Below are 22,382 nucleotides of genomic sequence, written 5' to 3'. Positions count from 1 at the left end.
CACCACCCTTGCCACCACATTCCACCACCCGCCGATCCCAGTTTACTCCTTACGATGATCCGGGGTGGTCGGAGCTGGAAAAAGAACCTTTAAGAGAGTTTGGGGACTTAATGTCGACGTGGTCACAGTTGGAATAGATCATGTCTCTAAAAGAAAAATACAAAGGTGAATAGAAGGAAAAAAAAAAAAAGGTAAAGTTGAGTGAGGGTGTGGGACAGGACAAGGGTTGGGACTTAGGAGGGGTTTACTTATAGGAGAGGGTAGTGACACAACCTAAAATATGTCGTTAAAGTTAACAGAGAAGTAAATATGTTACTATTATTTACTTTTAAATCACAAATTATTATTTAATATTGATGTGTCCGTCTCAAACTTAAAACACGTCAAATAATATGAATAAGGTAAAAGTATAAATTCATAGTTAAAAGCCAAAAAAAAAAAAACATTTTCAAAATGATGTTTTACAATTAACAATTAACCGACTCATAATACAAGCGCGACTATGTCTACCGGGGTCGACTCAACTCAATACCTAATCGAATGGGTAACGGGTAAAAGATGAGTCATTCTATGGGTCATAATTAACTCATAACATTACCATCTTGACTTATTTGATAGTATAATTCTTTGAACATGAAATATTAAGCATGCACGATAATGATAAGTTGTATTTGCTTAACAAGTTGAGCTCTTAATTTGCAATCAAATATACGACATATAGGAAGAGACCTTTAAGTATGACCTTTACATTTGCAAAGAACACAAAAATAAAATACAAAAATACAAAAGTTATCTACGCATGGGCCGGGCCATTTCGAGAGTCCATTACGTCTCTAAGAATCATAAACTAATAAAATATACTCTACTATCCCTTATTCCTTTATGTTTATGCATAAATATAGAGTCATTAGATTGCACCGAAATACAATCTTGACCATTGAGAGAAAATGCCCTATACATTTCTTTTTAGGAAATGGAGAGGAAATGGACTCGTAGATATACTCCCTCAGCCCCGTTTATTTGTTGTCTTTTTCCATATTGGGGTGTCTTAGTCAATTGTTGTCCTTTCTATTTTAAGAAACAATTTGACCATTTACACCCAATATGATCCACTTGTCATTTATTAATTTACCATCTCCTATTTTTTTTATCAATGTATCAAAATCAAACGATAATAATTAACTGGAACGAATAAAATATAAAATTGGTGATAGAGTAGACATCCCAAGGCTCAAGGGCCAAGTAGACCCACGTCAACATGAAACAAACATCGAACACCTACTTACAACTTACAAGTTCGAAGTAGCGAGCGACCGAGAAGACAAGTTAGGAACTCAAGTTGAAGTGTTGTTGTTGAACAGAACCCGAGAAGTAGTCCCCCAAAATTAAAAATTAAAAAGGGAAAAGAAAAAAGAAACAGAAATGCTGCTGTCTCATATATCTCTCCTAAACTCCCCAACTGTATCACATTCTCTCACGCATATTAACCTCTCCGCCCTCCTCCGCCGTCAACTCCACCGCCCTTTCGCCTTTCGTCGCCGTTTCACCATCTCCGCCATGGATACCACCACCTCATCCTCCTCCGCCGCCGCCGTCGATCAGCTCACTTCAGATTTCAACAATCACTCTCTCTCTAAATTAAAGAAGCTCGATAACCTTGATTGGGATCATTCCTTCATCCGCGAACTCCCTGCTGATCCCAGGCTTGATAACATGCCTCGCCAGGTTTAACTTTTTTTAATTAATTTCATTTTGATCCGCCTTTTAATAGCTCCGGTTGTCCCAATCATTTGTTTACCTTTGATTATAGAATGAAAAGACTGGGAAGAAGGGAGTAAACTTAAGTAATCGATTTTTTTAACCTTTGATCTATCACAAAATCTCATTGAAGACGGGCGATATCCGTCACAAACTTGTGACAGATACCGTTTCCTCTCACAATCACAAAATGCCCATTGAGAGGTGAGTGGGAAGCACATGGGGGTGCCCCACCTTGTCCCCTCTCCCTTTTTGTGAGAGGTCACAAGCTTGTGAGTTGTGACACAAGCAAGACTAGCTGTTGATCTATATGGAACCCTAGGGTTAGTGTCTTTACTTGTGTGATTTCAGTTATGCTTTTAGATTAGAGGCTAATTGTGTGCTATCCATGATTTGACAAATTTGCGAGGGCGTACGGTTTATATATACCAGGGTAACCTATACAAATTACAATGGCGTAGCGTATTCTCCGTGCAAATCGGATACTGTTACCTGATAGAGCTTGTCTATTCAAGCAATCTATCAAGATGTTATTTTTAAATTCTTGTGCAACTGCAAAATTAGTTGAAACCCATTTTTGCAGTCGGTTGTGATGAATCCTTACTCCATTGCTTGAATTTGGGGAATGGGGATATGGAATTAGAGGAAAAAGATACAACCTTTAAAAAACAAATCCTTCCGTGCTTACTTTTGAAAAGACTGCCTGACCGCATTCTAACTGACGACTCAAGTGAATATTTTTATAATAAGGCAGGATTAGTAAAAAAGAACCTTACTTTGTAGCTCCATGAATTCCTTTCCCGGTTCCCTTAATTTGTCATACCCTTTGCTGGATTACCCTTTGCTTTAAGCTCTTCACTTCTGTAAAAGTCAATGAATATTGATGCTCAAATAAACTTAAAACTCCGATATTCTTCAAAAAAAAAAAAAATGGTGCACTTCTTGTGCATGAGGTGCAAGCTCTTGTCATGTAGCTGCTGCTCACCTCTTTTGAAACCGATCTTCAATTATTGGAGAGATGTGGACCTCCACTTATGCCCTCATCTCTCTTCTCCCTTTCCCTTTACTATTGGTACACGCACAAACCCTAAAGGTGACTGTGTGTGTCACCCAGTTAACCGAGTTCTTTTAGGCTTTATGCTGTTTGAAAAAGGCTCTCGTGGTTGCAAATCATTCAACTCTAGATAGCTGGTGCTTCATTTTGCCAACAAGAGTGGTACGAAACGAATCAAGAACATTATTTCTCCTGTTAACTTATATAACTGACTATTAACGTTCTGAAAACTAGCATCAGAGGGCACGAAATCAAGTTTTGGATTTGTTCTATAATCATGTGTTGAATTAGGTAATGACGCTGTAGTCCTTCTCTTATGCTAGCTTGACTTCTCGTTGCATGCGTATGGTGTTTATGAGCTGCTACTCAAGTCCCATAATGGCTGATGTCTGTGTATTACCTAACTCTTTTGTTTGTCGTTTCAGGTCTTTCATGCTTGCTACACAAAAGTCTCACCATCTGCAGAAGTGGATAATCCACAACTTGTTGCTTGGTCTGAGTCAGTGGCCGAAAATCTGGAGTTAGATCCTAAAGAGTTAGTATTCTATCCCGTACCATGTGAAATTAGGTGTAAATGTTAGAAGTATCTCCTTACTGGTATTTCTACTAGCTTACTGTTGGATTTCGAATTTTTTCTCTTTGTATCTATGGTTGTTCAGAATTAAACATTTGTAGCCCTCATAAGTTCTTCACCCATTTGTGAATTGTACTGATATTCCCATGTTTATCTCATTATTTTCCACTTTCGTGTTGTTCAGGTTTGAGCGACCGGATTTCCCACTATTCTTTTCCGGGGCATCTCCACTTCCCGGATCGTAAGTCAGTTGAATTGCCTAATGCTTTGAAAAAATAATCTCTCTTTATGTAGGTCTGCCTTTGGCCTAGATCAACCAATAGATTAGTGATTTATCTATATCTTCGTATTCTTCCAACAAGCTACCATAAAGCTTCATAACTTCCTTTACATTCATTGGTAATTTTTCATGTCCAGAACTCCTGGTGGTTTGCGTCTCATGAGCTATTTGTCATTTCTCTACAGATCGTCTTATGCTCAATGTTATGGAGGACATCAGTTCGGCATGTGGGCTGGTCAGTTAGGTGATGGTCGGGCTATAACTTTGGGTGAAATTGTGACTTCCAAGAAACAAAGGTGGGAGCTACAACTTAAAGGAGCCGGCAAGACTCCATATAGCCGTTTTGCAGATGGATTGGCTGTTCTTCGTAGTAGCATTCGCGAATTTCTTTGTAGCGAAGCAATGCATAGTCTTGGAATCCCATCAACACGCGCCCTCTGTCTCGTGACAACCGGGAAATTTGTGATGCGTGATATGTTTTATGAGTATGTTAACCTTCTTGGCATTTTACTTGAAGTCTTGAACAGTATCCCTTCTCGTGTTTAGGATTTGCTTGAATTACTTGTTCAGTATGGCAGAGAGTGGTGAGTACGCCAAAGTGTTTCAGGATGCGTAGTCTGTTCTTAGCCCCTCGTTGATGCTTTTGGTAGCCCATTAATTAATTGCTGTTGCTATCCAAACCCTGTGTTCATCATCTTATGGGTTATGGCCTTCTTATATGAAATAACTACTTGGCCCAGAATGCAGTAAATTGCTCCCAAAGCTAGTGAATGCTTACCGTTTGTTTGGTTTGAAGGGTTTGGAGGGATGAGGAGGAACACAATGTCTCTTGTTTGGGTAGCAAAATGGATTGGAGGGAATGGAACGGTGAGGGAAATGGAGGGATCCATTTTCCCGCTTCCAAGCCAATTCAAAATCCCTCCAACATAGTAAAGATTTTTAGAAAAAACATAAATCTCAATTCCTCCTCTCCCCCCTTTCCCTATCTTTCCTCTCTTCTACCCCCACACAACCCATTCGTTCCTAAAAGTGTGTCCAAACACACTCTTAGTCACCTTACCATGTCTGTAGCTGATGTGTTATTCTACACTATGCAGTGGGAATGCAAAGGAGGAACCTGGTGCAATTGTTTGCAGAGTGGCTCCATCATTCCTACGCTTTGGTTCATACCAGATTCATGCCTCAAGAGGGAAAGAGGATCTTGATATTGTACGTCGCCTTGCAGATTACGCAATCAGACACCATTTCCCCCATATTGAGAACATGAATCAAAGTGAAAGTTTGTCTTTCGACACTGGCAAAGAGGATCAGTCTGTTGTGGATCTGACTTCTAATAAATATGCAGGTTTATTTCTATATATTCTTCATATTTCGATCTGACTACCTCATTTTTAATGCCTTTCTTGCTACAAATAGCCCTTCTTTCTCGCAAGTACGCTCTCTGCTGTTGTGAACTATGACCTTGCCTGTGCAACTTTTGTTTTGTACAACTTCAGTCTGTGAGTTACTCTTTAGTTGAAAAGATGTGTTCACACACTAGATAAGGTACTGACCATGGTGTGTTACGCGCTGCATTTAGAAAGCATTCTCAGTGATTAACCCTTTAAATTATTTACTGCATTGCAATATGACAACTGCCCTTTTTAGAAAGTACTTTTGCAGCATTGAACATTTAATTAGCGTCAAAACATAGAAAAAAAATGAGGAGTTAATAGATTAGTCTAGATTCATTGAGTGATATCTATTACATTTTCTATGATTGGATCAGCTTGGGCAGTTGAAGTTGCTGAGCGTACTGCTTCCTTGGTTGCTGGCTGGCAGGGGGTTGGATTCACACATGGTGTTTTAAACACCGACAACATGAGCATCTTGGGTCTTTCAATTGATTATGGCCCTTTCGGGTTCTTAGATGCCTTTGATCCAAGTTTTACCCCAAATACAACTGATCTTCCTGGGAGAAGGTACTGCTTTGCGAATCAGCCTGATATAGGCTTGTGGAATATCGCGCAATTTGCTGCAACCTTACAAGCAGCCAAGTTGTTTGAGGAAAAAGAAGCAAATTATGTCATGGAAAGGTAACTTTTCATCCGTACTTGTTTTCATTTGATAGTTTGACATGTAGAGGAATAATTCATGTTACATATTCAGATATGGAACCAAATTCATGGATGAGTATCAAGCTATCATGACTAAAAAACTTGGATTGCCCAAATACAACAAGGAGCTAATCAGTAAACTTCTTAACAACATGGCTGTCGATAAAGTTGATTACACAAACTTCTTTCGGCTACTATCCAACGTCAAAGCTGACCCGAACATTCCTGATGCTAAACTGCTAACTCCCCTCAAGGCCGTGCTGCTAGATATTGGCCAGGAACGTAGGGAGGCATGGACCAGCTGGGTGAAATCCTATATACAAGAGGTACTGTGTCGACTAATTTATTGCAAATAATTCCCAATTTCTACTTGTGCGGTTTTAGACTTTTAGATGAAATGTAACACTGATGATACCGAAAAAACTAGGACTTCTGAGGTATTGGTTTATACCTCATGGCACTACTGTGTTGCATTTCTGTGATGAATCATCAGTTACTTGTTGTCACATTGGACTTCCTGTGCCGTATGAGTTCTGACAGGACTTTTTTCTTTTGGGTCAGCTGGTTTCTAGCGAAGTATCAGATGAGGAGAGAAAGACAGGAATGAATGCTGTGAATCCAAAGTACATCCTTCGGAATTACCTGTGTCAAAGTGCAATCGATGCAGCAGAACAAGGGGACTTTGAAGAGGTGCGCCGACTGTTGAAAGTGATGGAGCGACCCTTTGATGAGCAGCCTGGGATGGAGAAATATGCGCGCCTACCCCCAGCCTGGGCTTACCGCCCTGGTGTCTGTATGCTTTCTTGTTCATCATGAAAGCTCTTTATGCCTGTAACCCACCATACACAATAATGCAGGGCTAGTTTCTGTACATAGAGAGTAATCAAGCTTGTAATTTTCGTTTTACTATTTGAATTTAGTAGTGCAAATACAAAAGTACTTAGATGTAACATTAAAACACCATTATGCCATTTTGGTTTTCTTGTAATATTGCTTGATCTACTTCTCTGCTTAGCGAATTCAATTGGATTGTATCCTATGTATTGACGGTTGACCCATTTCGTTAAATTCTTTAGTTATTAAGTTGCCTTCTATATACTCTCAAAACCTCCAACAATTAAAAGCCTTTTCACCTTTTAGGGTTTATCTACTGAGATCAAAGCTAGTTCGGATTGTCATTGTTATTATTGCATCATTGACAGTTCTGCAAATTCTCATCACATACAAATAGACCTATATATTTATATAGGAACTACGTTTCAAAGAAGCTTGTCCTTTAAAATGTTATCGGATCTTACAAGTTATTGAACTAACCTAAAATCTGGTCAATGACTTTGTAAATGAGCTGAGTAACTTTCATTGCTTATAAATACGGTATGTTGTTTGTAAGTTTTATTTAAACACGAGATGAACTCAAACTTATACATTTTTATAAAATTATAATAATTTTTTTTGGTCTAAAGGGAGCTACAAGGGGGAATTCGTCACTAACGGGATTTGAACCAGGTCACGAGTATCACCTCTTATGACTTTACCAGGTTATAGAATTTGACATCGTGACTTTTTTTTTTTATTAAATATAGGTTTACAAACCGATTAATTTCAGTATTGAATTAGGTGTCGTGTCATTGATTGCAAACTCTAATTTTATTTTATCGAGAAAATAGTAGATTTTATGAGAAAATTGAGGAAATAATGATCTAAAATAAGAATTTACGTTTTTGGATTATGTGGTATTCCTTTTAAACATTTCCATGAACTACCCAATCTCCTCAATTTATTGTTAGATATCCTTGCTTGTGAGTTGTGACAACAGACTATTGACATCTCACAACCCCCCTTTTTTTAACAATTTAAACGGTTATGAGATGGCACATGTCGCTAACTTCGCAACAAAGTTGATAAGTCTGACCCGACCCTAATAACCCGATCAGACAAAACATGAGATTAGTGAACCGAATTTGACCTGATTGATAATCCGTGACCTGCAGTCGACCGAACTTGATATGAACCCGATCTGATATTGTGACCAGATTAAATTGATGACCCGACCTAAACCCAACCCAAAAGAGTATGCTAACCCGATATAAGTCAAACCCGACTAGCCTGACGGTCACAAATAAGAAGGTCATCTCATCATTCTCTCCTGGTTTTTTGAAGACAAAGATTTTCTCCCGTTTTGGTAGCAGATAAAGTAGAGCTGATCTCTTGAATTTCCCAAGGTAATTTACGATTGACCATTCCTTCCTCTCATCTCTATAACAATTCAATTATGTTCTTCCTCGTTTTTACCTTAATATTGTTTCGATTATTGTAAATGTACATTGTCAGTAGTGATTTTATGTAGCAATTGATTGATTATATCCTAGCTTCTGTTGATTATGTATTGATTCCATTCATTTACACGATTCTTGCTGCTGTCTATATTTACTTTTCACTGTCAACTGTAGTAGTGTCTAATTGATTAATTAATTTGCTAAATACGGGAGTTGAGATTCAACCCACAAATAGGAAACTATTCCTTTTCCGAACGATAATTGAGACTGGTTATGTTAACTTGTTGCCTTTAATAAAATGGAATAGATAAACAAATGACCGGGACGGAGGGAGTATATAGTAATCTTTTCCTTACTCTCTTCTCCTCTCCTCCCCTCCCCTGAGTGGCTGTGCAGTTCATGATGTTGTGGTGTACTCTTTCTTGGATACCTGTAACCAAGTTTTTAATTATGCCTTGGTTTTATAGGTTATGAGTGTTCGTCGTTGTCTTGATGTTTGGAAGATGGGCACTTTTAACTATTTGGGTGCGCTTAAGCTGCAAGAGCAGCTGGTTTCTGAAAGGAAGGCTCAGAAGATAACAGATACTCTTATATCTTTGCAACATCCTCCAACGTACACTCTTGGCAAACGAAAGACCGAACACAACTTGCTAGTTTCTGAGCCTGAGTTGAGGAATATGGGAGCTGAACTTCACTACACTCAAAGAGGAGGAGACGTCACATATCACGGTCCTAGTCAAGCTATTTTATATCCAATCATCTCCCTTCGCGGTATTGGGATTGGTGCTCGTAGTTATGTAGAAAAACTTGAATTAACAATGATTGAACTTGCTTCTATATATGGTGTAATAGCTTCCCCGGGACAAAAAGGTGAAACTGGGGTGTGGGTTGGAGACAAAAAGATTGGTGCCATCGGTGTACGTATTCAAAATGGAGTAACCTCTCATGGTCTAGCATTCAATATTAATCCGGATCTCAAGTACTTTCAGCATATTGTGCCATGTGGGATTGCAGACAAAGAAGTCACGTCTTTGAGAAGGGAGACAAGTTTGGATCTTCCTTGTGATGAAGTCATTCAGGAACAGTTGATATCTTGTTTTGCTAGACAGTTTGGTTTTAGTCCAGTAATGATTGATAAAACCCATTTTCAATGAACTCTTGTATCTACCATATTCTTTTCTTGGTGAAATGACGATCTATTAAACCATAAAGTTCTCAATCAAATTGCTCTAGGTATGATTAACTGGGCAGTTGAAAGGGAAGAGAACAGAACAGGCCAGTTTAAAGGTTTGTATAACAAAGGAAACAACTTTCAGTTATTCCTCATAACGTTTCACAGATGCTGTAAAGATCTAGCAATGAGGTCTTCTTTGGCTACTGTGTTCCTGATGTTGATGCTACTTCTTAAAACGCTCGCAATGGGAAGGGGCTCAGGGTAAGTTTATTTTCGCCTTTTCATTAACTTCGTACATTTCCTCCTGTTCATATGTGTTCTTTTGAAATTTTTGCATGTGTGGCTCCATTGGGGCTATTTTGGGACCAAGAGTTGTGTTACTGTTGTTGTATGTGTATGGCGTAGTGATTGGGTGCAGACTTTTGAGATTTCCTATAACAAAGGAAAGAACTTTCAGTTATTCATCATAACTTCGTACATTTCCTCACAATGTTCCTTCAAGCTTCTATGCAGACTTGAGCCTTTGCTTTATTATCAAGTTATGCTCTCCTGCTCACAGGTGAAATCCATTTTGCATGGTCTATTATTCACAGATGAGGTTGCCATGCTGTAAAAAGGACCGAGTATGGCATGGAGACGAGCAACATCACTTAGTCCTTTCTTTTTCTTTAGTTCTAAATTAATACAAGTTTTTCCAGCATAATCTTTTTCCCCATATGCCAATATACAATTTGTCTACCCCCATAATGCCCTGTTTCCAAATCAACAGAAACCTTCATTTAAAGCCATAATGTTGAGTTTTTGTCATAATTTCCAAGATGTGCTATACCATGTCCCCATGGACTGATGGACAACTTTTCTTCTTTAGATGTATAAATAACAAGATTTTGCTGGTGGGTGTCCTTTTTATCACCCCGTCAAGCATGATTCGACTATTGTGCTTGGATTAGGTTATAAGTATTTTATACACGGGAATGTTTGGGTTTTGGATTCAGCTATGTAAAAAATTCACGTTTTGGCCTAAAATTAAGTGTTACGTATCTTTACCATTCTCGAGTGTCTCAGACGAGCTGTAGATCCGCTGTCTCATCTTGTGTCCCTATACCTTTACGTTTTGACACATCATCCATTTAATATAACTTCAGACAATTATTTTACATCATCATCTTGTGATTATGCTTCATTCTATTGTGAAGTATAAGTACTTCAAAGTAGTTCTTGACGCTATTTTTATTTTTTATATTGAGTCATTTAAAAACAACCTCTTTGTGTTGCTAACACAGTTGCGGGAACCATTGAGACAGTGGGGTAATGTTGTTGTCGTCGTTGTAGGATTATGTGTTGGAGGGACACAAGATGGGGTACGGTTAGATATGGGACAGAATCTTCACCCGTCTCACACTCATGCTACTTTTCATGGCCTCGGGATTGAAAGTAGGTGAAAAATAAATAGTTTGGTAGATAGAGGAGTTTTAAGGAAGTGGAGAGATGGAATAAGGCTACTGATAAAGGCATGATCTTAGAAACTACGATTACTATAAGCTGATAAGTGATAACTGAGTATGGAAGCATGTTTTTCCAGCTAATCTTGGTTGTTCTCTGGTGTCACTAAAATAAAGGTCAGAAAATAGAGGGAAGTTATGTGATGAGCCACATGACATGTGATGAGTCACATGAGCCATGTCTGTTTTAAAGCTTTTGATAGATCAGCAGTCAAACATAACGACATATGTATCTAATGCCATCCATACCCACATGATCCATGTCTGTTTTCTAGTCTGACTTCTTCAGAGAGTTGATAAATTTGGATATTTACTGAACCTTATACTCCGTGTCTCAGATATTCTGACTACTGACCAGGCCTGTAAAAACTATAGAATGTTTTTTTCCTGAAAATTTCATGATGTTTATGTTTCATATTAATCCTATTTCCTTGTATCCAGATTCAGCCGAATTTCAAGCCTCTACATGACCTTTATAATTTCCTCCTCACCGAGAGTATAAAACTATGAACGGGACAAATGAAGTTTGTTACAAAGTATTTAGCTTGGAATTGTGGTGAACTTTACCATTTTCTTTTGTTAGATTCATAAAGAGTAATTAGTTTAGGATGGACAAAAAGTGAGATTTTCAAGATATTTCGGATTGGACAAGAGGCAATTTTTTTTTCCGGGATGACCAATTGATTATTTTTGATTGACAATAAAAATGGGAATCTAAAAGAAAAATCTCGTAGTCCACCTATCCATAATTATTGTTACTGTGACCAACACGTCGGTGCCTTTAATGAAACTCCCATAGCTAGGGCGGGTAAGGACGTAATATATGGGTTATATGTACACAGCCTTGCCCTTGTACATGTAAAGCCGCTTCTGTTACTTAAAAGGATTGGTAGAGCCCGTAGTATTGAGAGAGCAGGTATTCCAATTACAAGATCACCTGTATCTTGACCAGATTGGTTATAGTCTTTATAGTGGAATTGGAGGCAACCAAACCCTTTGCCCATATCTGCACATATTACTAATAATGCTTGATTGAGTATTAAACTATTGTACCATCTTCCAATTTGTATTATTATATTAATTTCCAAATTTTGTCAAGTATAAGACATTATGTCAGAACTCATACATGTTTATATTCCGTTTATGAGAACTTGACAAACATCACATTACATTGTTGGCTGAAAATTGAAAACCATGAAAACTGCAGAGAGAGTTGTGACTGTTTTAATTGCCTTAATACTAATTCACTGTATTATCGCTTGTTTCTTCACTGTGAAGTATAAGCAAGGAGAGACTAACAGTACAGGAGAAAGAAGCCACTCAAGAAAGTTGCTGGTGGTGGCAGATATCGGAAAACTGAATAGAGCGAAGCTTGCTCCGGAACAAAGTATGTTGCCGACTACTTTGAAGCGGGCGCCGAGAAGCGTTGCCAATCCTTCCCAAAACAACTTCCCTACTCATTATTAATTAGCCTGTAGATAGATCTGTAAAGGAAAGAGTAAGTTAGCTGTCATTACTTTTTCTACCTTTTTGCAAGTCTCTGCAGTCATTCCCAAATGGGGTTTGCCGAGAATTTTCTTAACATCTTTAATTACTTCACTCTTTAAGGGTTCTTTTGTTATTTGTAATTGGTCTTGTTCTTCGATGACGTAATTTAGTGAGGTTAGAGTAATTGTATCTACAGGATCACCTATATATGTTGTATGGAATCCTAAAGTTAGAATACTTTGATGTAAAAGATAGTAGTTGATATTGAAATTAAAATTGACTCGGCAAGTCCGATTTGATGAAACTTGCAGAATACCGGTCACATTGTTATTTATATCAGTGTGTTGCTTTTTTTTTTTTTTTTTTTTTTTATTTGCTTCAATCTCTTGTCGTTAACTCCGCCTGTGAGTGTTTTCGGGCATTCACTGCCGGTCCCAAGCCCGGATAAAGGAGGAGGGTTGCGGTAGGTCTGGTCTGTGGCAGCCAGCATAAAAACTGTGTCACATTTTATGGACATGAATCGGAATTTGGTTGAGGTGTGCGTTCACCTATGGACGGTTCTAAAGGATGATTCATGCCAGCCGACCCCAAATCATTTTGGGATTAAGGCTCTGATGTTGTTGTTGTTGTTGTTGTTGTTGTTGTTGTTGTTGTTCAATCTCTTGTCGTTGATACAAAGTTTATTGAGAAGAATCTGTATGGAATATGGATGGACGGACTGTTACTAAGAGGATCGATTAGAAAATATTGCAAAATTATTTGAGTTTTTCAATTGATGGAGATGTGTAATTGAAGTTAGGTTTAAACTCAAGTGATGAAAAGAAAGGATTTATCGGAGACTTCCTTTATTCCAGATCCAGGAGTCTGACGGGAATTCTAAAATCAAACTCTGAAAATTCAGGCTTGGCCGGCCCCCCGTCTTCTCTGAAAGAGGAGATCGACTACACTAAGACTTTCTGCTTTCTAAGGTGCGAAAGAAAAGAAGGATCCTCCCGCTGGGAATAGGATCTTACTCATTACCAGCTTGTCTTACACCACAAAGTTTTCAGTTTGCGAGTATTTTCACCTTGTTGAAGATCTAGTGGTGCTTCCCAAATACGATGGCCGGAGGTAGAGCACTCATGGGGCCTTTGGCCTTAGCCTTTTTTTTCGGAGAAGAGAAGTTGAATCAGGGCAGAGGGTGCATGTATGGGGTGATGTGGCGACTATAGGAGTCCAAGGAAAATATTGCTATTGTGAATTGTTTTGGTTTCCTGTCAATAATGTTCATCTCTGTAACTCTTTACTACTATTGTGAATTGTACTGTATGTCTTCCTAGATTACTGCAAGGCATCTAAATTTGTTAGCGCAGTGTTAGACTCATCCAGGTATGCATGCACATTTCAGCTTCCCTTAGGTTACAACTTACAAGTGATCGATCTCAAATCGACCATATTTCCTAGTTTTTGGAGAACGAGATGACATTTGGGTTGATCAGTGTGCCAAGCTCTTCTTAAGTGCAATGAGAGTACTAGTATGAGAAGAGTAATGGGCCGTGAGCGATATGGACAGTTCTATGGACAGTTCAAAGGCTGGTTCAAGTGATATTCCAAGAACTCAATTGATGGCACGTCAAGCTAGTTGGATTGGCTAGGGCTGTAAATAATCTGAGCCGGCTCGTAGAGCCCTCGAATCAGCTCGGTCAAAGCTCGGCTCGAAATCGGTCAAAACTGATTCCGAGCCGATCTCGAGCCGAGGTTTACAAAATCCGAGCCGATTTCGAGCTTAGTAGAGTTCGGATCGGAAGCTCGAGTGAGCTCGTTTTATTTTTTTATTATTATTTAATTTTGGCATTTTACAGTTATTTTTGTTCTTAGTAAAATGTTATTTAGAATTTATGAGTATATTTTTATTATACAGTAGTTTATAAAAATTGTATATCAGTTAACTTAACCTATATTATTTTTAATTAGATATAAAAGTTAAAGAAAATAATAATTTAATTAAGCTCGAATCGAGCTCGAGCCTAATCCGAGCTGATTCCGAGCTTTAATTTTTTGAGCTCGGAGAATTCCGAGCCGATTCCGAGCTCAAGCTCAAATTTCCGAGCCGATTCCAAGCCCACCCGAGCTCGATCTCAGATCTGCTCGGTTACACTCGATTGGCACGCCTATGGTCAATTATTCCGTTTGCTTACTCAGTGGGTTCGAAGGCAAGTTTGATTGAGTCAAACAACATGGTTATGTAGAAAAGTTATTTTTTTTTTCAGCTCAAAAAGGGAACCAATAGGAGAGCTTTAAAAGACTCTCTTTTATACTATGTAGATGCAAAATTACAAATGTAATAAATAAATGTATATACGTAATTCCTACAAATGAATATCGAAGTAAAAGCTTAGAACTGTCTATTTAACTTTAGTTTTCTTAAACAAACTGCTTAGATATGTTAGCGAGAATTATCTCCATTTTCTCAAAGTGCCCATTACCTTATTAATGGTCCGGCTCTTATTCTTGATAGAAAAAAGTTAATGAATGAAAATGAGATATAAAAACGCTCCTTGAAAAGAGAAAATGGACAACAAAGAAATGGACGATCCTCTTCCAAACCGATCGCCCCCACCAAGTTTTATCAAACTTCCATTTTACTTTTTTTTTCATTGTTCATGTCAGGTTCGACTTGAAGACTTCAACCTTATCCATTCTTAAATTTCATCGACGTATTAGAATTTCATCGCCGTATTTTCGTTACCCTAGTTAACATAACAAGCTACACTAACCCTGCTAATTAACAAACATATGGAGTCGTGAAAATTTTGATATTCTTGATCAATGAAAAACCCATTAAAACCAATTCACAGTACCTGCAATACTTATGAGATCTTCATCAAAAAGAAAAAGAAAAAAAAAAACAATCTCGTCCAAGTAACTGTGTTTATTGTGCTGAAAAGGACAAATCCCGAAATATTCATATAGGATGTTGATGTTACTGAATTGTAATTTTTTTAATTTAATAAGTTCCACTTAATTAAACAAAATACTTCAAACCATTTTACTTGGGAATTCCAGTCATTAAACAATAACATAGCAAAATAACAGTAATAATTTTAAAAAAAAAATATCGAGAAAACCGCATGAAATAGTCTCAAGAGTTCAAAGATACAAATTATACAATCACTCTTGTAATTTTATAGTCCATGAGCTAAGATGTCACGACCACTTAATCAGCAAACCTCCTGGAACCCACCCTTCTCACATTAAAAAATTACCATCCAAGACATAACTTACCTGTTTCAAGCCTGAAACACAACACAAGAGAAGCCTAAATAAACACTTGTCTATGGTATGTATATATTCAATACAATTTTTGTCCAAGACAAGCATATATGTTAAATTCGAAACGGGCATATCTATCTTATGCTTAAAATGTACGGAGTATCAAATAGATAGATGAAACAAAAAAAAATGCTTGAGGACTAGCATAAAGCTTAAGATGGATCTGCCGGTTCTAAGAGGGGCCAACAAATTGAGTAATTGTTTCTTACACCTTCTCTTGTAGTGCCAGCCAATGACATTGATAAATCCAAACATTAAATCTTCGTATGCTCAAGAGAAAAAATATAACTAACCACTTAGTTTACCACACTCCTCGTTTGTAAGAATGGCTAGAAACACAGTATCAACTCCTTTACTCTCATAAACCTCGGATGCATCACTGAAGAATAAAAAAAGTGGCCCTTATTAACACCTGAGATATTCTAAAAAAATAGAATATTTGAGTAACGGTATGAGATGGGGCACAAGCCCACAAGGTAGTAGATAGATCATTAACTGTCACACATTTCAACCATAAATATGAGAGATCACAAATTCTCATTTGTGACGGACAAAATCCCTCACTTTGAAGAGACGTGAGACAAAGGGGCAAGTGAGAGAACAAGTGGGGAGGGACTATGAGAGGTCTCTTTGAAGAGACCGTCAGTCCGTCACAAGTAAGACACATTTGGAGATTTAATTGAAGTACCTGCCCACAACTTGTTTCAAGATGTCCAAATGGTATGCCATTTGTGTACAACCTTCTGGTGGACCATCATTCAGATAAATAGACCACTGTAATTTGGGAAAAGAGAACAAAAATTGGTTTCTTTGATAGTAGAACATTCTTACTTGTGGTAGAAAAAAGACTATAAATTAATAAAACACATCGAGTATGAATTACATGCTTTAAAGAAAAATAATTAGGATTAATTACTATTACAATATAACCCAGAACAAACACGCTAGATACATAAACATGTCACAAGATCTTTCAGTTATTGTCCCTGTTTCCATTCTCGGTCATTCCAAAATCCAATTTAATACTTTCATTTCTAAATTTAGTAAAATAAATGGTACCCAACCCCCTAAATCAAGTAACTTCAAAGTGCAAAATAGAAACGTAACATATAACGACATATGAATATAAAGTTAATAATAGGATATTTTATCACCTCTTTTTTTAATAAATATGACCTTTAATCCATGGGAACATTATAAGGAAAACGAGGGAGTACATTATTAGTATAATGGGATTTACAAAAAAGAATTGAAGAAAGAAAAGAAGTTAACGATACTTGCCCGCTTTGCAGGTTTTTCAACCTTCTGCCCATTCATAGTAACAGTCCTAACATGTGAACCCAGGTCTGCAAGACAATTCAATAGTAACTACTAACTACTAGTGGAAGAAAAACACAAACTCCTCAACATCAAAGATAGAAACAAAAATAGACTAAACGCTTCAAAACGTCCACTTTATAGAAGAGACTCCCAACACTAAACACAGGAAAAAATCGCACCCTATTCGAAACTTAAGAAGTAACGATGCCATAAGCCGCATACCTTCACAAAGGAAAGTGGTGTAACATTCCGACATATCCTTCAAAAAGAGAACAAACAAACCAAATGTCAGTTATGTCACTAGTGTATTAGTTGTGAAGTAAAGAGAGCATAAATTTTTCCGACTAAATTATATGCAATAATTACACAAAACTCAAGAGAACCACCACAAATATAATAGTCCTAAACGATCAGACATATTCACATATATACACATAGAAGCCCCACACATATAATATAGTCGTCAACGATTACTACAATATACACAAAGTTAATGAGAAAACCCACAAATGTAATAGAAACATAATGGCGCCCATAATTTTATAAGATGACAATGACCATATTCAGAGCTTGATAGAGATCTTTTGCTCAAGAAACATAAAACATCTCAAGAATAAGAATGTTATGTTCATATCATTTAAAATGCTTAAGAGCTACAAGGCAACACAGTTCTTGAAGCCTCATGTTAGGCGGAGAGTAGTTACCTTTGTGAAGGCGCTAAAATTAAAAAACTAAATGTATCCACAACAACAATAACATCAGAGCTTTAATCCCAAAAAACTAAATGTATCCAACTAATTTAAATAGTAAACTCTTTGTCTCTCAATAAGGTTCACTCTTTCCTTTCAAGGCCGTCTCTCAATAAGGTCCACCTTTTGCTTTAATCCTTTTTTGTCTAGATTTAGTGGTTATTAGAGTTTTCATTTCCATCCATTTCCTGATCCACGCCATCCTTAAATTATGTGTATACTAAGACCATCTCCAAGCAAAGGTCATGTTAATTGGGTCACCACCTATGTTACTCAAACACGGAAGAGAAGTATCGTATACGATACGTATCGGAGTATCCGACAACACCTATGTTTGATAATGAAAATTCTTGTGTAAGAAGAAAATATCCGTCTTAAGTCTCGATCAAATATGTTAAATGAGACAAATAAAATTCTTAAGAACTCACAAAATATTTGTCTCCCATATAAGTGAGACTTCATTTAACCCATTTTAATTTAAAACGGATGTATCCATCTTAAGAACAGTTAATATATTATACAACCGGTTGTATATACAACTTATTTAGTGTTGTTGAGCTTTGTTACAAAGTTGTCGAGCTCTATTAACAAAATTCTCGAGTTATGATACAAAGTTGTTAATTATTAAGCTCAATAACTTCGTAAAATAGCTCAATAACTTGTAAAATAACTCAACAACTTTGTGTGAGAGCTCGATAACTTTGACTCGGTTGACATAGCTATTATACAACTAGTTGTACGATAGTATTTGTGGCTTAAGAAAGGCTAATTGGTTTGATAAATATATTTAGTAAAGTCGTCAAAAATTCTTACTAAAACCTCTGTTTACGACACTTATTACCCCGCGTAGTATGATTAACTCGTTGATATTTTTAAAGTAAATGAGAAAAGGTAGACTACTCTCACTCAGTCCCTACTCAAACAGTTTCATCTTCAAATGTACCTTCTTAAGAGACCGAGGGAATATTTAACCGGAGCTTTTGACGTAGACTAGTCTCACCCAGTCCTAAAATATTTATAATACCCTTGAGAAACTATCCCACATAAGACCCTACTCCAACAGTTTCATCTTCAAATGTAGAACAAAAAAAACTATTCAACAAATAGGCATACCTCAACCTGTAGCCAATACTCTTCGTCCATTTTGTCCCACCATCCATCATCTAGCCTATTTGGGTTCAAAGACAGCGAAAAACAAGAATCGGTAACATTGTAACAAATAAAAGCTTTATTTTTAGGGAAAGAAAAAAACATAAACAAAAACAAAACAACAAAAATAACAACACCGATTGTTTGTTCTTTTACATGAACTTGTAGACTCCAATAAACATTACTCCTTCCACCCAAATTTCTATTTGAGACAATTATAGGAAAAGTGATAAACTACATGCTGTCATGCTCTACCTCACCCTTGAATTAAAGAGCTTTAAAGAAAATTGAGACACTATTATGGGGGTGGAATGTTGAAGTCGCGAGACCAAGATTGTTGTAAGAAGGTGCGAACAAGTAATGTTATAAAATAAACTTTAAAAAAAAATCAAAAAGTTCATCTGAAAGTTTCAAATTTTACCTAGCTCACCCTGCTAGCCCCCTTATATCCACCACTAGGTAGAGACGGGTGGTAGTGAATTATCGAAGGGAACCATTGGATGATCAAACATTGTCCTTGCTAAATTTCAAAAGGGGATACAATTTTGGGATTAATTTATGCAGGAAAGGAGCGATAAGTTGAATTGGAACTGAGCGAGTATTAACTCAATAATTAATTATAATAATAGCTTAAAAATTGTGTGAGAGCTCGAACTACTATGTCTAAAAGATCAATAATAGGTCTTAGGATTGAATCTACCCTCCCCTCTTAATGTCCATGTTTTACTTATTAGACACTCCAATCAAAATTGGAACGGAAAGAGTAATGTCATTAGGTAAACTCGAAAAGTTCATCTCAAAGTTTGAAAATTTTACTTGGTACCCCACTAGCCCCCGGGTAGAAACGTGTGGTAGTGAGTGAATTATCTAAGCGGGCAATATTGGATAACCAAACATTGTCCTTGCTAAATTTAAAAAGGAAATATATTTTTGGGATTAACTTATGCGGGAAAGAGTGCAATAAGTTAAAAATTGGAACGGACCGAGTACTAACTCAAGATTTAAAATACTCAAGAATTATTCATAACTTAATCCATAATAAAAATACGATAGGATAGAACAGTGATTAAGGACTTACGAAGTGGTTTCCAAATCGGATTCGTCCGTGAAACTGTTTGTAGGTGCCCTAATTTCAGAACAATAGTTAAAAATTGTGTTATGACTCAATTAATATCTATAAAAAATCGACAATAGGTTTTAGGTTCGAATTTACCCCCCTCTATCGTAATGCCCTTGTTTTGCTCATTAGCAACACACCAAAAAAACAATAATCAAGAATTATTCATAATAGCTCAAAAAAATTGTACTGAGCTCAATTAATATGTCTATGGGTATGTCTGAAAGATCGACAATAGGTCTTCGGTTCGAATGTCCCCTCCCCAATATCGTAATGCCCTTGTTTTACTTGTTTCACAGTCCAAAATAAAAATAGAATACGATGGAACAACGATCAAGGACTTGCGAAGTCTTTTCCAAAGAAAATTCGCCCTCGAAACTGTCCGCCGGTGTTCTAATTTTGGAACAACAATTGATAATTGTGTTTCAACTCAAACGATAAGTCGAAAAGATCGACAATAAGTCCTAGGTTCGAATCACCCCTCACAATTATCGTAATCCCCTTATTTTGCTCAATAAAAACTCCAGAACAAAATAACGATATGAAATATTAGTATGATTTATGAAGGACTTACAAAGTGATTTTCGAAGCGAATTCATCCTCTAAACAGTTCGCAGGAACCCTAATTTCGGAACAACAAATAGGAATTAATAAAACGAATTATATAAAATTGACGAAATTTAGGGTAAGAAGATGAAAAAGTAGAGAGATGGAGGAAGGTGCGGGAGCGGGACTTACGAAAGGCGCGAATTGCTCTCGACTTCCATGACTACAACTCTTTTCCTAGTTTTGGAGAACCAAATGATGTTCGGGCTGATTAGCGTGCCAAGCTCTTCTCAAGTGCAATGAGAAGAGTAATGGGTCGTGAGCGATTCGGTACGAGTACGAGTTGGACCAACCCAAAGATATAATGGACATCGTTAAGTATAATGTGCCAGAGATACAATAGTGTATGGCCTCGTTTGGTTGTCATACGGGAATTAATTTCCCATGATTTTACAAAACACGTGAATTGGTCAATTTACATGAATTGCCAAAAACTTGTTTGACATCCTGGAGTTGGATTTATGTGGGAGTTTCCAATTACCTAGGGAGGGGCCTAGGTAATTAAACTCCTCCCTAACGCAGGAATTGAGAACTCCCAGGAAAATGCAATTCACGTGATTTTGGGCAAACAAACAGCCTTCATTTTTCCAATTCACGTGAATTTGCAATTCACCTACTTTTAATGGGGCAACCAAACGACACCTATGTTTCAGTCTTACAATGTAGTACCAATGTACCATGCCTTTGGTTGGTTTCTACTAAATACTGACGCCGGAATTATTCGTGACGATTCTGGTAACTTCGTCTCAACTTACCTATTTTCTTGTGGGGGTAGTAATTCAATACTAAACTTAAGAAGTAACAATGCCATAAGCCGCATACCTTCACAAATGCAAGTGGTGTAATAATCCCACATATCCTTCAAAAAGAGAACAAACAAACCAAATGTCACTAGTGTATTAGTTGTGAAGTAAAAAGAGCATAAATTTTTCCGACTGAATGATATGCAATAATTACACAAAATTCAAGAGAACCATCACAAATATAATAGTCCTAAACGATCAGACATATATACACATAGAAGCCCCACCCATATAATAAAGACATAACGATTACCACAATTAGAGGAAGGTGAGGCCACTTTTGAAGGTCAAAATTTAAGGTCCATTTGAAATTTTATGAGGTAAAACTGACCCAAATGATAGCACGCAAATTATGTATATTGGACTAGATTAGATTACAAGTTCGCTCTTTGATTTCATCGATATATCGGGACTTGAAGTATAAAAGCGGTCTAAATGATGGTTTACAAGTCAGATAAATTAGACTATAAATTCAAACATTGTTTTTTGTACAAAATCAGTCTCGGCTAGTGCTGCTTTAGAGAGTCTTATTGGAGAGTTGTTGTAATAGCAATTATTATCAGGCATACTCGTTAAGGTGACAAGTTTCAAAACCTTTCCAACTTCAGCGGAAACAACTCGCTGATGTCGAAATTAGCCGAAAATTACATATTTTGAAAGCTATTATCCACGTATTTAAGGCCCATTGAGCCCCATAATAAAATGGCTCATATTCACACCAGAACAGCTGCATACAATATAAAATTTTCTCGGGTACAAGGAGGGCATACAAATTGAAATGAACACAACTAAAGGCCTTAAGAATACCATTTAAGTTGTGTCGGAAATAGACGAAATAAGGTGTTTGCATCATTTATCTGTTCCGAGTTTTGTGATGGTCATTATTAGCGGACTAGTCCCGCCGACAAGTTTTCGACTAAAAATCTCATTAGTTTTAGCAAAAAAATCACTAATATCGGAAAATAACCAAAAACAGGTAATTCTGAAGACAACGTAATTTAAGCCCATTGGGCCCTGGAATAAAAGGGCTTCATATATGCAGTAGAATAACTTCATACCATATAAAAATAAGTGTAAATCACATAAATGCACGGTTTTTTTATATTGAGATGTTAGAGAGCTTA

General features: G+C 37.0%; 3 protein-coding genes across 5 annotated transcripts; 2 read left to right on the top strand and 1 right to left on the bottom strand.

Moving 5' to 3' along the window:
• Nucleotides 1-1,282: 1,282 nt before the first annotated feature.
• Nucleotides 1,283-6,794, top strand: LOC141657877 (uncharacterized). The gene is made up of 8 exons (XM_074465265.1): nt 1,283-1,725; nt 3,238-3,347; nt 3,571-3,627; nt 3,852-4,151; nt 4,764-5,011; nt 5,435-5,741; nt 5,815-6,088; nt 6,324-6,794. Exons 1-8 carry the CDS (start codon nt 1,423-1,425, stop codon nt 6,576-6,578), a joined length of 1,854 nt encoding a protein of 617 aa, XP_074321366.1. The 5' UTR covers nt 1,283-1,422; the 3' UTR covers nt 6,579-6,794.
• A 1,095-nt stretch (nt 6,795-7,889) lies between these two features.
• On the top strand, nt 7,890-12,506 carry LOC141657879 (octanoyltransferase LIP2, mitochondrial). 2 transcript variants are annotated; one of them, XR_012548879.1, is made up of 3 exons: nt 7,890-7,984; nt 8,506-9,473; nt 11,993-12,506. XR_012548879.1 is itself a non-coding variant. In XM_074465268.1 (2 exons), the coding sequence occupies exon 2, from the start codon at nt 8,509-8,511 to the stop codon at nt 9,190-9,192; it is 684 nt and encodes a 227-aa protein (XP_074321369.1). In that variant the 5' UTR covers nt 7,890-7,984; nt 8,506-8,508; the 3' UTR covers nt 9,193-12,506. The 2 variants fall into 2 exon arrangements, 1 of the variants encoding a protein (XP_074321369.1); XM_074465268.1 differs by having other exon boundaries at nt 8,506-12,506.
• A 2,712-nt stretch (nt 12,507-15,218) lies between these two features.
• On the bottom strand, nt 15,219-20,707 carry LOC141656255 (uncharacterized). Of its 2 annotated transcripts, XM_074463082.1 has the most exons (9): nt 20,588-20,703; nt 20,424-20,471; nt 19,811-19,858; nt 18,697-18,751; nt 17,057-17,093; nt 16,796-16,860; nt 16,203-16,288; nt 15,808-15,893; nt 15,219-15,477 (listed from the first exon to the last, which is right to left on the bottom strand). In XM_074463082.1, the coding sequence occupies exons 1-9, from the start codon at nt 20,614-20,616 to the stop codon at nt 15,431-15,433; spliced, it is 501 nt and encodes a 166-aa protein (XP_074319183.1). In that variant the 5' UTR covers nt 20,617-20,703; the 3' UTR covers nt 15,219-15,430. The 2 variants fall into 2 exon arrangements, with proteins under 2 accessions (XP_074319183.1, XP_074319184.1); XM_074463083.1 differs by lacking the exon at nt 17,057-17,093 and having other exon boundaries at nt 16,796-16,882; nt 18,685-18,751; nt 20,588-20,707.
• Between the last annotated feature and the right edge of the window lie 1,675 nt (nt 20,708-22,382).

This window comes from Silene latifolia, chromosome 5 (genome assembly GCF_048544455.1).
Source record: "Silene latifolia isolate original U9 population chromosome 5, ASM4854445v1, whole genome shotgun sequence".
In the NCBI taxonomy this organism is placed as follows: domain Eukaryota; kingdom Viridiplantae; phylum Streptophyta; class Magnoliopsida; order Caryophyllales; family Caryophyllaceae; genus Silene; species Silene latifolia.
The sequence above is the reverse complement of the archived record's forward strand: the minus strand, read 5'-3'. Positions and strand labels throughout refer to the sequence as shown.